The sequence below is a fragment of the Dromiciops gliroides genome, chromosome 3 (genome assembly GCF_019393635.1).
Source record: "Dromiciops gliroides isolate mDroGli1 chromosome 3, mDroGli1.pri, whole genome shotgun sequence".
Taxonomy (NCBI): domain Eukaryota; kingdom Metazoa; phylum Chordata; class Mammalia; order Microbiotheria; family Microbiotheriidae; genus Dromiciops; species Dromiciops gliroides.
This window is the reverse complement of record NC_057863.1, coordinates 666,389,400-666,406,149: the sequence shown is the minus strand read 5'-3', so window position 1 is coordinate 666,406,149 and position 16,750 is coordinate 666,389,400. Positions and strand designations below refer to the sequence as shown.

Sequence of the window (16,750 nt, the reverse complement as noted above, 5' to 3'; positions counted from 1 at the left end):
TTTCCCCCCCCCCTCTCCCGCACCAACCTCCTCCCATACTCACGGTGGGGGCGGGGTTGTGGTTTCCAGGGGTGGGGGGGTGGGGAGGTGGCTCCAGGCCTTGGCCCCGGGACAGGAGAAGAGAGCAAGGAGAGGGGTGGGGGCTCAGACTGCGGGGTTCGGACCCGGGCCGGCGGCTCCGGGATCCGGGCGGTGGCTGCAGCTCGGAGGGGGAAGGGGGAGGGGGCCGGAGTTGGGGGGAGGGTCTGACATCACTACTCGTGGGGGGGGAGGGTCCACCCTAACCCACCCACCCCCATCCCACCCGTGGGCCTCCAAGGGCTGCTGGCCCCACCCCTGCGGCGGACCCTGGCATCCCTGGCTGGGAGAGCAGGGGAGGGGCGAGCGGGCGCAGCCACCTGTCAGGAGGGAGAGAGGCAGGCTCAGGAGCCCCGGCCGCCGGACTACATCTCCCGGCATGCTCCGGGCGGAACCGGCCTGTGCTTGGCCCGCGTCTTAGCCGCGCGGCATACCGGGAAAGGTAGTTCTCTGACTTTCAGACGCCGCTCCCTTTCCCCATCCCCACCCGGCTTCGGGCAGGCGCCAGGCGCCCACGCGGGGCGGGCGCGCGCGAGGGACCAAGGGAAGGACGCAGAGGAAAAGACACATCGCAGCTTTTTATTCGGCAGTTGAGGGGAGGCAGAAGAGGGGGCAAGATGTTCCCGAAGCGAGGCGCAATCTGGCCTCAGCCTGCACGCCCTCCCCCCACCCCTCCTGCGAGATCTCCAAGCGCAGAGCCGAAGAGGAGTCCTTAGGCTGCTCCCGTGGGATCTCCTGGCGGAGGGGAGCGGGCTGAGCCCTGCTCAGGGAACGCGATGCTCAGCTCGAGGGTCCCGGCGGGGGCGGGGAGATTCGGGGGGCCCCTCCTCGAGGGATTGCGGAGGGGGGTGCGGGGAGCTTCCAGCTCAGGGGCCCCGGCGGGCCCCGCGCGCCCGTGCCAGCCCCACGCGGGCTGCTCCCCGGTCGAACACAGCCACGTGGGGCCCTAGGAAGATGTCGCCGAGGATCCAGAACGGGCCCACAGGCGGCGGCACGTCCAGCGCCAAAAAGCCGGACAGACAGAAGTGGGTGCGGCCGCTGGCCAGCTGCGGGGCGAGGGCAGGAGCGTCTGGGCAGGCCCGCCCCCCCCAGCGGTCACCCCGGCCGCAGCCCAAGAGCATCCCAGGCGGCGGCGGCGGAGCCCGTGGGACGCCAGCAGGTCATCGCGCCCCGCCCCCCGAGGGTCACCCTCCCAAAGCGCTGTCTCTGTTCCGGGCTCCCTCTGGGCCTGAAATGGGGCCCCAGTCTCATCCCGGGGCTGCCTGAGGGGAAGTGACTCCTGGGGCCCCCGTCCCTGTGCCCTGGGGCCTCTGGAGTGGCGTAGCTAGCCTTCTCCCCCGCTCCCCCCCATAACTGGCCTGCTCCCTGTACCCAGTGGATTGGTGATGTCACTGCGGGGAGGGGGGTGGCGGACCTTGTTCAAAGGTCTGTGACGTCAGCAGAAGCTCCCAGCCCCCTCCTTCTAGCTCATTGCCTTCCCCCCCTTCCCCTTTCCCCAAGGAGTACTGCCCTATTCTTCACCCAGGGGCCCCCTGCCCCATCCTTGGGATAGAGCCCACTTCCCAGGTCTATGTGTCTACTTCCCCCCCAAAAAATCCCCCCACCCAATTCCAAATTCCTTTCTTTCTCCAGGGAATGCAAGTTCTATTCTTTGACTTTTCTTTGACGTCACAATGCCAGGGGAGAAGGAGTATTTCTCGGTTTTGGTCAGTAGGGGAGGGAGGGTGATGAGAACCCAACCCCACCTCCTGCAGCCGTCCAACATCCTTCCCTCTAGGGCAGTGAGCCTATATGGCCGGCCCGCACATTCCCCCTATTCTCCGTGACTTGAGTAGGTAGTCTCAAGTGAGCACCCTACCTGAAGGACATAATCTTGGGCGGTCAGGTTGAACCAGACACCGCCGAGCAGGAAGGAGACGGGCGGGAGGGTATCGAGTCGGTCACAGGGAATCAGATACTGCAGGGGGGAGGGCCAGAGTCCGTTCTGCTGTGTCACATCTCTTCCTTCCCCATCCTCTCCGCCATTGTCCCCCCAGAATCCTCGGCTCTTTCCCCTCTCCAGCCTCGTCTCGCCCACCGGTGTCGGAGTCCGTCCTGGGCTCCACACAACGATCGGTTTACAGCAGGCTCTGCGAGGCCTTTGCAGGAAAGGCCTCTCTCCCATCCCCTCCGAGCCTCAGGTTCCTGACATGCCAGGGCTCCCTATTCCCCAGCCCGGGGCTCCGCAGCTTAAAGCGGACATCCAGCCACTGCTCCCCCATTCTTGGGCAAGTCCCTTAAGTCCAAGCTTCCTTGGGAGCTCACGGCCGTTACCTGAGGGCATTGCCCCTCCTCCCACCCAGTTCACCTGTTTGGCCCGCTCTCCAGGACTCCGTCACCGCTTCTGACGGCCCTGGGCTCGGCACCCCTCCCGCCTGCCTTCTGTCTCCGCTCAGGCAGCACAGCACCCAGAGCTTCTGTCCGTCTCCCTGCTCAATGCCCAGCATAGTGCGGCTCTCCTTCCTCCCACCCCCATCTCAGCTCCCAGCAGCCTGCATCTTTCCTCTCTTTGACGTCTGAGGGTGCAGTACTGCGCTCCAGCCCCTGGAGGGGATGCTGACGAGCATCCCTGACCCAAAGGTCCGAATGTGCCTTATCCCCCTTCTTAGATCAGGAGAAGCAAATGTCAGCTACACAAAAGATCCCAGCCCTATTCCCTCGTCCTTCACCCCGAGCCCCAGAGATCTGTAGCGCTAACTTTCTCCCCTCCCCCACCTTCTCCCCTCACCTCCCCAGCCAGCAACGGGAAGCCGCCAATGAGTTTGTGCAGCGCCTGGATCTCCTTGGAGGGCCCGGTGATCAGTGAAGTGCCCGTGTCCAGAATAGCGGCACAGCCGTTGGGACACAGAGTCAGGGAGTGGCCCACAATCACACTGGAGGGGGGTGGGGGATTTCGAGGAAGACAGGGCGTGAGCTCCTGACCCAGTCTCCTGCCCCTCCAGCGTCCCCCCCCCCACTGAGCCAGGCACCTGCCCCTCCAGCCCCCCCCCACTGACCCAGGCACCTGCCCCTCCAGCCCCCCCCCACCCAGGCACCTGCCCCTCCACCCCCCCCCCCACTGACCCAGGCACCTGCCCCTCCAGCCCCCCCCCCACCCAGGCACCTGCCCCTCCAGCCCCCCCCCACCCAGGCACCTGCCCCTCCATCGTCCCCCCCCCCACTGACCCAGGCTCCTGTCCCTCCAGGCCCCCCCCACTGACCCAGGCACCTGCCCCTCCACCACCCCCCCACTGACACAGGCACCTGCCCCTCCAGTCCCCCCCCACTGACACAGGCACCTACCCCTCCACCACCACCCCCACTGACCCAGGCACCTGCCCCTCCAGCCCCCCCACTGACCCAGGCGCCTGCCCCTCCAGACCCTCCCCCTCATTGAGCCAGGCATCTGCCCTTCCAGACCCCCCCCTTTACTGAGCGAGGTACCTGCCCCTCCAGCCCCGCCCCCCCCCCCACTGAGCCAGGCATCTGTCCCTCCAGACCCTCCCCCTCATTGAGCCAGGCACCTACCCCCCCCACCGACCTAGACACCTGCCCTTCTACCACCCACCCCCCACTGACCTAGGTACCTGCCCCTCCAGCCCCCCCCCCCCATCCTGGAATACTTCCTTAGAGACTCTGGGAAGTCAGTTAGGCCCTGTTCAGGCCTCGTCCCCCTTAGGGAAGCAGGCATTTAAGCCCCGTACCGGTCCATATGGATTTGCCAGTAGGCTGGCCTGGTGACTGGCAGGAAGGTAAGGGGAGGGATGTAACGACCCGGATCTGAGCCTCCTAGAATCACTTCTCCACCCGGGACTGCTTCAGGGTCTCTGCGAGGCAAATATGGAGCTTCTAGAACCAGAGGCGCCTGAGCGATCATTAACCCCACACACACATTTACATATGGGGACAGCAGCTGCCTTTGGTGGCCCAGCTAATACATCTGGGCATCTCCTGCCTCTCAGCAGGGCTCTGCAAGTCCCCAGGGAGTGGGGCTGGGCTGGAGGGACAGGCAGGACTTCCAGGGTTCCACATGATAACGTGGGGTGAAGAACCAGGAAGGACCTTGGGAGCGCCTCATCCAGCCCCTCTGTACTGAAGAGCAAACGGGACTCGGAAAGGGGGAGGGATTCATTTGCCCAGGGGCGGGGCTTCCTACCCACGGCCAGCACCTGTTGAGGTAGAAGGAGAAGATGGGCTTGTCCAGGAGCCCCTGCTCCAGCAGCACGTCCAGCAGAGGTGGCACCCCAGCCACAGCCAGGGCCGGGAAGCCCAAGCCAAGGATCCCATCGAAGTGGGCCAACGCAAAGGCCAGGCTCGGCTCCCATAAGGCCTCCCCAAAAACCAGGCGGACCCCGCCAACGCCTCCAATCTGGGGGAACAAGGGGGCTCAGATGTATGCGGAGGGAGAACACAAACACCAAGGCTCACATAGGAACCCCGAAGTAAGAAGCCCCTCCCCTTTCCCCTCCTCCTACAAGCAGGGCACCTCCCTTCCTAATCCATTGCACAACGGGCTTTCCAGGGGACTTGTGTCTACCCTTACTGAAGCCTCACCTCGCCCCTAAGAAGGAGCCTTTATAATAGAAACAATAGCTCTTGGACTGAGGTCTTCAATGACTGGTCCAAGGCTTTGGAGCTAGCGGAGGACCCAGCCTCAAAGCCAACAAGGGATGACGGGGTCGACTCACAGTCAGCACGTCCTCACTCAAAATGCCGTCCAGATGCCCTGTCCCGTAGTGGATGGAGAACTGCGTACCATTGGGGTGGAAGGAGCTGGAAGCTTTGGGGTCATATTTTCGATGGAACCCTGGGGCAGAGGCCGTGAAGCAATAGGAAGGAGTGTTAATGGACTTGGCCCTGGCATTAAGTCACTGGAGCCAGAAGGGCCCAGCCAGCCCAACCCTCAGAGGAAAGACTGAGGCTTGACCAGGCACATTTGTCAGTGGTTAAGAAGGTGGCAGAGGGGGGCCTGGATTCAGGAGGAGGACCTGAGTTCCAATCTGACCTCAGACACTTGACATTTGCGAGCTGTGTGACCCTGGGCAAGTCACTGAACCCTCATTGCCCCACAAGGAAAAAAAAAAAGAAGGTGGCAGAAGACAATTGCATTCCTGAAGGACCCACCCTCCTCAGGAAGAGGCCTGTTCTGCCAGGCCTCAGGGGGCAGAGCTGAGAACACAGACACTGGGAAGGATGACCCAGCAGTCAGGGCTCCCCCTCATGACATGGCCTAGCGTGGACTGAGTGTAGACTATCTCCCTCAGCCGGAGGCAAGGCTCTCCCATCTGGGCTCAGGTTGGAATCAATGACCTCTGTCCTCTTTTCCTGTCTGGAGAAGCCGGTCACCCAGCCACCTTGGGAGCCACAGCCTCCCTGATCTGATAAGGAAGGAAACTGATGCCCAGGCAGGGGACTTTTCCAAGGTTATACAACAAGCAAAGACATCCTCTAGTGTCTGGTCCTTACTTGGTAGAGAAGGAAACATGACTAGAAAAGGGAAGGAGGAGGCTTTCCTTTTGTCTCCTGGGGAGGCCTCCTGGCTACCCCCCCCCACCCTCCCACTTCCCGCCTTCTCACAGCAGCCCAGGCTGAAGAAGTTACATCGGCGAGATGGGACCCACAGGTTGGAGGAGCCGGTGTCAAAGATGACAGAGAAGTTCTGGGGGGGCGTCCCCAGCCCTATCTCCCCGTAATACTGAGCCTGGTTGGAGAGGGAGAGAAAGAAGAGGCTGAGAAGAAGCTTATTTGGGGCTGGACCTGAGGGGGAGGGGTAATGGGGCGGGGGGGGGGGGTCTGAGCATCGGGTCTTGGGGCTGGCAGGAAGGGGCAGACAACGTAAAACTCACTCACATCCAAGTAGTTAGAAAGTGGCACCAGAATAGGTCCATGCTTGGGCAGAGGGGCCCTGAGGGTCCTCCAGCCCCTCAACAGGTGGAGGGTGCCAGGCAAGACTGGAACCCTGCGCAGGGGGATCCTGCAGAGAAGGGGAAGTCACTTCTGAGGGAACTTGGGGGGCCCTGCCCCCCCAGGCCCTGCCCTAGCAAACCCAGAGACACCCGGAGAATGGGGCTTCCTTGCCCTTGAAGAGAAAAGCCTTCCTGTAGCTCCTTCTCTGTACATGCATGACATCCACCAGTTGGACCGTCACTCCCTTGAGGGCAGGCCCCATGGGAGGCCCTTGGGGCATTTGGACTGTAGGTGCTTAATAAATGGTTGCTGACTGACTGATCGATTGATTTATGTCCCTTGCACTCAGTAGGTGGCTAATAAATGCTTATTATATCCAATTGAAACATGCAAGACTCGTAAGTGACAGAGATGGTGAAGTAGGCAGAGCCCTGGACCTGGAGTCAGGAAGCCCTGAGTTCAAATCCATCCTCAGACACTTCACTAGCAGTATGACCCTGGGCAAGCCACTTAACCTCTGTCTGCCTCAATTTCCTCCCCTGTGAAACGGAGAAATCCGAGCCCCTGCTAGATGGCAGGACTGTTGAGAGGGTTGAGAGAGCTAACGCTGTCAAACATTTAACACGACGCCCAGCTCATAGTAGACACTAGAGACAACCTTATTCCTTTTCCTCTCAAACACCATCCTCTTCCATCCCCCCTCCGTGGGCTAAGGGAGGGGGCAGTGTAGGGAGTGCTTCCCCCCTCCCTGGAGAGCATATTGGGGAGAAGGGGAGCCTTCCCATTGAGGGGTGGGAGGAAGACAGGTTGGGAAAACCCGAGGAAAAGCTTGGAAGAGAATTTGAAGGTGCCCGAGTCTGGGAGGAAGGTGCTAGGGGTGGGGGAGGAGAGAAGGGGGATTCTAGGGGAGAGGGGGTCCCCCACTACCTGATGAGGGAGGCCACCCCTGAGCTCAGAAGCAGCAGCAAAACCAGGTCCTGATGCAGGGACATCTTGGGGCAGGAGTGAGGGCCCCTGGGGATTGTGGGGCTCTTTCCTGGGCATCTCCACTCCACTCCACCCCACTCCACCCCACCCCACCACACCCTTCAGAGAGACAGGAAGGGCCGAGTGGTCGGCCTTAGAGCTGGAAGGGCCCTTCAGAGTCCTCTTTGTTGGGAGAACAGCTGGGCAGCCGCAGAGCCCAGGATGACTCTCCCCCTCCCCCAAAGCCCTGGTGCTCACACTTCTGCTCAGAAGTCTGCCGGAAAGGGATGGCGTTGGAGCAAGTCGAACGCACTGTCGTCCGGCCCTGCCTCCTGTTATTTATCTGCACCGACCTGGGCTGAGCTCTTAAACCCCCATCTACCTCTGAAATTCTTTGATTCCAGGACACCCCAGAGGACGTCGAACAAGGCTCTTTCCCTGTCTGGGCCCCCGTTTTTTCAAATGTAAAACAAGGCTTGACCTCAAGGGCTTCTAAGCCCCTCTGGATAGGCCAGGCTCACCCCAGAGCCTCACCCCAGAGCCTACACCTCCGGGGGATTTCCAGACCCTCAGCCCTCTGTTCTTTCCCTCCGCCCTACCCCAGACCCTATGAATAATTAACCTCAAGTGTCCCTTGTCGGGGAGGAGAAGCACCCTGGAAGGGGCCCCAGTGCAATCCCAGGGTCTCCGGGAATCCATCTCGGAAGTGGAAGAAACAGCGTCAGCTAGCCCAGGCTGCACCTGAACCCGACTCTGGTCTCCAGCCCCCCATACCTCACAGACCCCACTGAGCCGCTGCAGGCGCTCCCCATTCCCTCCTCCTAGGCTCCAGGATCCATCTACTCTCATTTTGTGATTTTTTTAAAAAATAGAACTTTATTTTCCAAAATATATGTAAAAACAAATTTTAACATCAATTTTTTAAAACTCTGTGTTTCCAACTTCCCTTCCTCCCTCCATTCCTACCCCCCACCCACTTTGGGGCCACTGTCTGTCCCTTCTCCCTCCTCGGCTCCAAGAGCCTTGCTGATCGTCTACAAACAGGCCTAGGTTGGCCCCATTCTGTGATCCCTTTAGGCTTTCAACTCAACATTCTCCTCCCCTTTGAAGCCAAATTCCTGGACCACCTACACCCTGACCTCCTCCTTACTCAGCCCCTCAGTAGCTAACTTGTGACTCTTCGTCAGGAAAGCTGCTCCCTCTACACGTACCAGCGGCCTCCTCCCTGCTGAAAGCAATGACCCAACCACACTCTGTCTGGGTTTTTATTTATTTGTTTTCTCTCCCTTTCACCCAGTTTCCATTAAGGAAAGAAAAAAGAGAGAAACCCTTGGAACAAACCCGAAAGTTGAGCAAAACAAATTCCTCTGTCCTCCCCCAAAGGTCATGGCTACGGAAGGCCTGAAAAGTCTCTCTCTGCGGTGCCTGTGGTTGTTGAATGGCTCAGCCTTGGAAATGGGTGGAATTGGGGCTAAGAAGACAGCCCTGAAGGAGATGCTTCGCCACCTGTGATCTCCCTAAAGCCCTTTGCATCTGACTCTGAGAGAAGCACCCCACTTTGGGGTTTATCAGCACAGTGCTTCGCACACAGCAGGTGCCCCAAAGATGCCTTGCCATTCATTTGGTCAGTCAGCAACCATTTATCAAGGGCCAACTATGTGCCAGGCTTTATGCTAAATGCTGGGAATAGAAACAACATGAAACCATCACTGCTCATCGACCTCTCATTGGCATTCAAGACTTCCACCCACCCCCTTCCTTATCTTCAATGATGCCGCTAGACAGTGGCTCTTATCCCAACTCTTTTCCTACCAGGCAGACTGCTCCCTCTCAGCTGCCTTCCCTGGATCATTCTCTCACAACCTTGGGCAAAGCACTGAGCCCCCCACCCTCAATTCTCATCTAGAAAATCAGGATGGGGGGCAGCTAGGTGGTGCAGTGGATAGAGCACTGGCCCTGGAGTCAGGAGTACCTGAGTTCAAATCTGGCCTCAGACACTTGACACTTACTAGCTGTGTGACCCTGGGCAAGTCACTTAACCCCCATTGCCCTGCAAAAAAACCAACAAAAAACCCCAATAAAATCAGGATGGACCCAAGATGAAGCCAGAGAGGTGATGGACCCACATGCAGAATTGGATAGATATTCTTGGACATGACCAAAGAGCGAATTTCCTTAACTTGACTACGAATGTATATGTGGTTTCTTTCTCTTGTTCAATTGGTGAGGAAGGGGGAGGAGGAGAAAACGAATGTTTGTTCATTGGAAAAGATAAGATAAATGAAGGGCCCGGAACACACGTGTTTTGAGGTTCTTTCCAGGTTTATGATCCTATAAGCCATTGAGCAAGGATGTCTCCCATGTGACTCTGTCTCTACTCTCACTAGACTTCCTCAGCTCCCGTGGGTTCAATGCTCATCTTTATTCAGATGACTAGACATAGAGCTTTAACCTCTCTCCTGAATTCAGCTGCTGCTAGACATCTTCCCCTGGGCATTTCCAAGTCAACACGTCCAAAATAGGATTCGGTGTCTTTGCCTTTAAAAACATTCCTCTCCATACTTTCCTGTTTCTGTTGAAGGCACAAGCAATCCTTCCAATTATCCAGGATCTCAGTCTCAGAGCGATCTCTGACTCTTCCCTCTCCCTCATTCCTATCAGGTGCTAAGCCTCATTGAATCTGCCTTTACAAGATCTCTTGCTTCTGCCCCCCTCTCCTTCCTCACATGACCTAGTTTAGGTCCCCATCTCCTCCTATCTGGACTATCCGTGATAACCTTCTAATTAGACTCCTGGCTTCCAACATCTCCCCCTCTCCATTCTGTCTTCTACATGGCTTCCAAAATGACCTTCATAATGGAAACCCTGGGTTTGTTTGGGGTTTTTTGTGAGGCAACTGGGGTTAAGTGACTTGCCCAGGGTCACACAGCTAGTAAGGGTCAAGTGTCTGAGGCTGGATTTGAACTCAGGTCCTCCTGAATCCAGGGCCAGTGCTTTATCTACTGCACCCCCTAGCTGCCTCCCAATTCTGATTCTTAAGGAATTATTTTCCCCAGTCAGCTTTTGTACTCCTTTTCCGTTTGGCCAACTGCATTTTTTAATGAGTTGTTTTCCTCAGTCAATTTTTGTCCTTCTTTTTCCAAGTTATTGACTCCCTCTTGCATAACTCTCATTTCTTTTCCCAATTTTTCTTCAATTTCTCTTATTTGATGTATAAACTCCTTTTTGAGCTTTTCTGAAAGGGTTTTTTGGTCTTGAGACCAATGTTTCTTCCCCTTCACACGGCTTCACATGTAGGCATTTTATAACTGTTTTCATCCATTCGAGTTTATGTTTTGATCCTCTCTGTCACCATAGTAATTGTCAATGGTGAGGGTTCTTTTTTGTTTCTTATTCATATTTTAGCCTCTTTTGTGTCTTTCAAGGTTGAGCTCTGCTCCTGGGGTACAACTTGCTTCGTCCCAAGCTTCTTTTGCTGGGGGTCAGGGGCGCAGTCACTGGCTTTCTGTTCTGAGGACTCAGTGCTTGGAGCTTGCTCACTGCACTTGAGTGGCCCAGCCTAGTTATTCCTGTTGGGTAGCAGATAGATACCCCAGCTGTCAGATTGCCTTCTGCATTTGGGGACTGGAGGCCTCACAACTGGCCTGCTGTGGCACTAGGTTGCTGAGCTATGACCTCAACTACTGATTTGTGCTGTGACTAAGAAAGAGCCTTTTGCTGGCTTGCCCAAACACCCTCTGAGCTGAGCTGTCCTCCCCTTTTACCAAGATGAAGCAGACCTTTCCTGAAGATCTTTTAGGTTATCTTAAATTAGATGATTGTTTTACTCTGTTTTTTTAAACGATTTATTAATTGATTAGAGGTCTGACAAATTATGATATATGGATGTAATGAAATATTATTGTGCTGGAAGAAATTACAATTTTGAGGAAGTCAGAGAATCATGGGGAGACTTGCATGAAGCAATGCAGAATAAAAAAAAAGCAGAACCACCATAATAATGATATACATATACATAATGTGGATAAAAAAAGACATGGAAAAACAGCTTAACTCAGATCAATTTTACCAAAAATCTAAGTTTGGTCAAAGAGGGATTAAAAAACTTCTCTTCTTCCCAGGAGATAATTATAGTAGTAAAGGTGTATGCTTTTGTACATATTGTCAGATTTGATTGCTTGGTTAGCGGTTATTATATAAATGTGCTCGAGGGTGGTTCACTTTGGAAAATAAGAGAAATAGAGAAGACAGATATAGATATAGACATAGTAGATAATATAGATATTTAAAAGGTATCATTTTTATGGAGGCAAAAAAATGTCATGATGTTCTCATCCTGATCTATCTCCACTCATGCCATGATTAAAGAAGTTACTAATTTCATCTCCAGTGGTACAATATTTCCTTTTTTATATCCTTTTCCCCATTATTTTGACTCTAATAGTGTGCAAAATAAAGTTTACTTTCTCTTCCTTTAACTAATGGAAACTTAAATATCAAGAAAGGGGCTGTTAAATAAGTTTCAATTCAAGTCAAGTCGGGGTTTTTGCAGGTTTTTCAGTCCCAGAATCTTTTCAGAGGGTTGACTTTAAGTTGTTTCTGAGGGAAATTTAGGAGAGCTCAGGCAGCTTCCTAGTTTCACTCTGACATCTTGGCTCTGCCTCCCTAATGGAATAAAATAATATCAAGTAGATCCCAAGATTGTTGTGAGGATCAAATGAGATGTGCCTTGCAAACCTTCGAGGGCTACACAATCGTCCTGTGTTGTTATTACAATTATCATGATCAGCTCTGGAAGAATCCTCTACCCTTTATTCTGTTCCTTTCTCTCAAGGGGGGCAGATGCCAGTGGCAAATGATCACAGCATGCTTACTTCATTTTGTCTTTCCCTCAGAGCCTACAACCCAAACTCTGGGCTTCCAATCACTAGTAGCCCAGTGTCTAGGAAAGGGACCCTGGAGTGGTGAGCCACAAGATGCTGCCCAAAGACTCAGCATGCTCCTTCATGTCCCTGGAAACCGAAAACATAACACAAGGTGCAAAGTCCGTCAAGCATGACCAGAGCATGACCTCAGACCACTGTCCCCTTTGCTCTAGCCCCCTTCCTCCCCCTGATATTTTATCTCTGCATTACCATCAATTTTTGGTGCCCAAAAATCCAGAGGGGAGACACCAAGGTCTTACCACAGATGTTGTTTCTTTCTTTCTTTTTAAAATTGATGTTTTTCCTATTTCATATCATCATAGTTTTTCTCGGTATTCCTTCCACACTCCTCCCAGGGAGCCATCTCATATAATAAATAGTCTTTTTAAAAAGACAATAAAAAGGAAGAGGTACAGATCAGCATAACTCATTAATACATTGAAGAAGTGTGAACACATTCTCAGGTATAAGCCCTGTAGACCTCCCAATTCCATGAAAGGGTGGATCGGCAGTGTCCTCTCATATCCCATATTCCTCTCTTTGTAACTTTGTTGCTTTTACTTTTTTTTTCTTTTTTTTTTTTTTTGCGGCCCAGGGTGACACAGCTAGTAAGTGTTAAGTGTCTGAGGTCGGATTTGAATTCAGATCTTCCTGAATCCAGGGTCAGTGCTCTATCCACTGTGCCACCTAGCTGCCCCTACATTTACTTTAAAAAAATTTTTTTTAAAGCAGGGCAATGAGGGTTAAGTGACTTGCCCAGAGTCACACAGCTAGTGTCAAGTGTCTGATGCTGGATTTGAACTCAGGTCCTCCTGACTCCAGGGCCAGTGCTCTATCCACTGCGCCACCTAGCTGTCCCTGTTACATTTACTTTTTGTTTTGTTTTGTTTTGTTTTGTTTTTTGCAGGCAATGGAGGTTAAGTGACTTGCCCAGGGTCACACAGCTAGTAAGTGTCAAATGTCTGAGGCCAGATTTGAACCCAGGTACTCCTGAATCCAGGGCCGGTGCTTTAACCACTGTGCCATCTAGCTGCCCCTTGTTACATTTACTTTTGATGTTTTGGTGTGTCATTGTTCTCTCTATTTACATTGCTGTTATCATTGTTGTTGTCTATTGTTTGTTCTGCTTACTTCAGGCTGCATCAGTTCATACAGATCTTTCCACTCTTCTCTGTATTTATTCATTATTTCTTACAGCCCAGTGATACATTTATGTATCACAATTTGCTTAGCCATCCCCCAATCTATGGTCATCTACTTTGTTTCCAATTCTTTGTTATCACAAAAACTACTGCTATAAATATCTTGGCATATGTGAGGACTTTATTTTTATGGTGTTCTTGGGACAAAAGCTCAGTAATGTAATCTCTGGGTCAAAGGGCATGGTCATTTTATTTGGATAATTTCAACTTGTTTTGCAAAATGGATGTAGTGAGCCACAGCTCCACCCAAAATGTACTAGTGTGCTTAACTTCCCACAACCCTTTCAGCATTGATTATTGCCATTTGGGCCAATTTTCAGGGTGTGAAATAAAGCCTCAGGACTATTATGATTTACATTTTTGTTATTATTAGTGATTTAGGGCATTTCTTTTCATGTGGCTGTTCATACTTTGAAATTCTTTTGAGAATTATTTGCTCATATCCTTTGACCATTTACTTATTGGGGAATGACTCTGTCATATGTGTGTGCATTGATTGTTCATATATCTTGGGTACTAAATCCTTATCAGAGCAATTTGATAACAATGTTTTTTCCATTCAACCATATCCCTTCTTATCCTCAGTGCATTAATGTTGTCTATACAGAAGTTTTTCAGTTTCAAATAATCAAAATTGACTATTTTATCTTGTCTAATTTCCTCTTTCTCTTGTTTGGCTAAGAAGACATCTCTTACCCATAGCTATGAGAGGTATGTCATCTCTTTCTTTTCTAATTTCTTCAGAGTATTTAATATTAAGGCAATGTATTCATTTAAAATATATTGTAAAAACTAAAATATATTATAGAATGTGGTGTAAGGTAAGCCTAATTTCCGACAGAAAGCTTTCCAGTTTTCCCAGCAGTTTTTAAAAATACACATACCAAATAGGGAGTGTTTTCTTTATGTTTTCTGCCTTATAGTGTGCTGGCTTACTAAGTTCCATTGTTTCTAATTTTCCCTCATCTAGTCTGTTCTGTGAATTTACTCTTCTATTTTTTTAACCAATACCAGATGGCTTTAATGATTCCTGCTTCGACACATAATTTGAGTCTGGAAATGCCATTCCCCCTTCATCCCTAATCCTTTTCATAATTTCCCTTGATATTCTAGATGTTTTGTTTTTCCAAGCAAATTTTGTTATTATTTTATTAAGTTCTAGAAAGTATCCCCTTGGTGATTTCATTGGTGTAGCATTAAAAGTGTAAATTAACTTTGGTAGTATTGTCATTTTTATTTTATTGGCATGACCTAGCCACGGACACTGAACATTTCTCCTGCTATTTAAATTGTAATTAATTTCTTTAAGCAGCACTTTATAATTGAGTCTATGCAAGTCTTTTGTGTGATTTGGTAGATTGTTCTCCAGAGACTTTATGTTTTCATAGTTATTTAGAATAGAACTTTCTTTTCTATTATTAGCGCTTATATTTTATTATTATATAGAAAGAGTTGATTTTTGAGAGTTTATTTTGAAGCATGCAACTCTGTTGAAGCTAGTAATTCTTAATTGTTTTTTTTAATTCCTTAGGATTTCTCAAGTAAACCATCATATCATCAGCAAATGGAGAGAATTTTATCTTCTCTTTACCTACCTTTATGCCTTTAATTTCTTTCTCATCTTATTGTTTCTTTCTTTCTTTTTTGTGGGGCAATGAGGGTTAAGTGACTTGCCCAGGGTCACACAGCTAGTAAGTGTCAAGTGTCTGAGGCTGGTTTTGGACTCAGGTCCTCCTGAATCCAGGGCTGGTGCTTTATCCACTGTACCATCTAGCTGCCCCTCAAATGCTTTTTAACTGATGGGGACATGGCCAGAAAAGTGTTTGGAGGTATAAGATCTTGATCTATGTCCAGTTTCTGCCATATTGCCAAAAGTTTTCCCAATAATTTTTTTGGGGTGGGGCAATAAGGATTAAGTGACTTGCCCAGGATCACACAGCTAGTAAGTATTAAGTGTCTGAGGCCAGATTTGAACTGAGGTCCTCCTGAATCCAGGGCCAGTGCTTTATCCACTGCACCACTTAGCTGCCCCCTACCCAATCACATCTTTAATCTGGTTCTGCCAAACTCCAGAATTTTGCAGTGGAATTTGACACCTCTTGAAATCACCTTATAATTATTTATTTGTTGGGTTTTTTCTGTCTCCCCAGTAGAATGAAGGCTATTTGCGAGCAGGACCTGTTTCATTTTGGTATCCCTAGCACCTAGCACATGGCCCGGAATGTAACTGGTGCTTAATAAATGCTGATATAGCTACATTCAGGTTGTTAGAACTGGTTTGGGCCCATTACCTACTTATTTTCGTAGCTCTAAGTCCCCATTCCTCCGAACTGCTCCCCTAATGAAAACCAAAATTCAAGACGTTACCATAGAGAGGAAAAGGATATTTACTTAACATAAAATGCAAGATAAGTTAAAAAGCATTAAATTGGGGCAGCTAGGTGGTGCAGTGGATAGAGCACCAGCCCTGGAGTCAGGAGTACCTGAGTTTAAATTCAGCCTCAGACACTTAACACTTACTAGCTGTGTGACCCTGGGCAAGTCACTTAACCCCAATTGCCTCACTTAAAAAAAAAAGGCATTAAATTAAGCAGTTGGTCCTCCTTCATGCCCAAACTACCTTTTCCCATATGCCTAGTCCTGGGAGGTCTAATTCCACTTGTTGACATCAGTCCAGCATCCGTGTTGGGGCAGAGAATTTGTGCTGATGACTTGTCCAGCATCCCTGCTGGAGCATCTCTGATAGCTGGAATGGTGGCATCTCTCATCAAGGCCAAAGTGAAATCTTAAAATACCAAGTCACTGCTCCCTCAAATATCTGAAACTGTTAGTACCCGCAGGGCTGAGGAGAAGCCATTCCCTAGCCCCAGGAGGGATGAGATGCACAGGGAAAGATGCAAACATGGTTTTTTCCTCCTCCTTCTCTCTTCTCTGTCCCTTTCTCTTTTTTCTTCTCCTTCCTTGGCTCCAACCATCTGATGCCCCTAAGCCACCCGTGACTCGTGTCTCTGGAGGTCTCTGGCCACTCTCTTCCTGACACTCTAGCACTACAAATGGTCGCCCACTTTATGTTTGTCTATTGCCTCTGAGGTAACTGCTAGTAACGATTAAATAACAGCTATTTATTTGTTTGTTGTTTGTTTGAATGTTAAACATCCATTATTGACTGCCTAGTTTGGTGCAGGAAACACTTTAAAGTTTAATTCCCATTATTAACACTTTCTGAAGTCTCGACAATCAACAAAACAAAGAATTAAGCCCTGATTTGTAAATTTCCGAGGTGTCATAGCTGAAGCTGAAAATTTAACACTTGGCTTTCTTAAGACGGCAGGAGCTGATTTTAACTCCCCCTTGCATAAATGTGAATACTGGGCCTTGGGTCCAGCTCTTCCCTTCTAGACCCCACCCTCTCTTAATTCCACTGGAGGAGATTTGGGCCCCTACTTCACCCACTGTTGACATGGTAAACTTGTGGTTTCCTCACCTCCCTGGGGGAGTCTCGTTATAACCAGCCCTTCCCGTGTTGGATACAGGAAGTCGACCTTTTGGGTGCTGGGGAGAAAACTTGAAACATATCTATTAACTTTCCCCGTGCCCTACTTTGGCCCAAAGCTTCAAAATCTACATTCACAGGATGAAAGAGGCAAAAGAACC

General features: G+C 50.8%; 1 protein-coding gene across 1 annotated transcript; it reads right to left on the bottom strand.

Annotated features, from left to right (window-relative positions):
* Positions 1 to 626: 626 nt before the first annotated feature.
* On the bottom strand, positions 627 to 6,265 carry NAPSA (napsin A aspartic peptidase). Its single transcript, XM_043994082.1, has 9 exons — positions 6,215 to 6,265; positions 5,947 to 6,081; positions 5,674 to 5,797; positions 4,785 to 4,903; positions 4,266 to 4,465; positions 3,801 to 3,923; positions 2,846 to 2,990; positions 1,937 to 2,035; positions 627 to 1,124 (listed from the first exon to the last, which is right to left on the bottom strand). The coding sequence occupies exons 1-9, from the start codon at positions 6,263 to 6,265 to the stop codon at positions 945 to 947; spliced, it is 1,176 nt and encodes a 391-aa protein (XP_043850017.1). The 3' UTR covers positions 627 to 944.
* Positions 6,266 to 16,750: the final 10,485 nt, after the last annotated feature.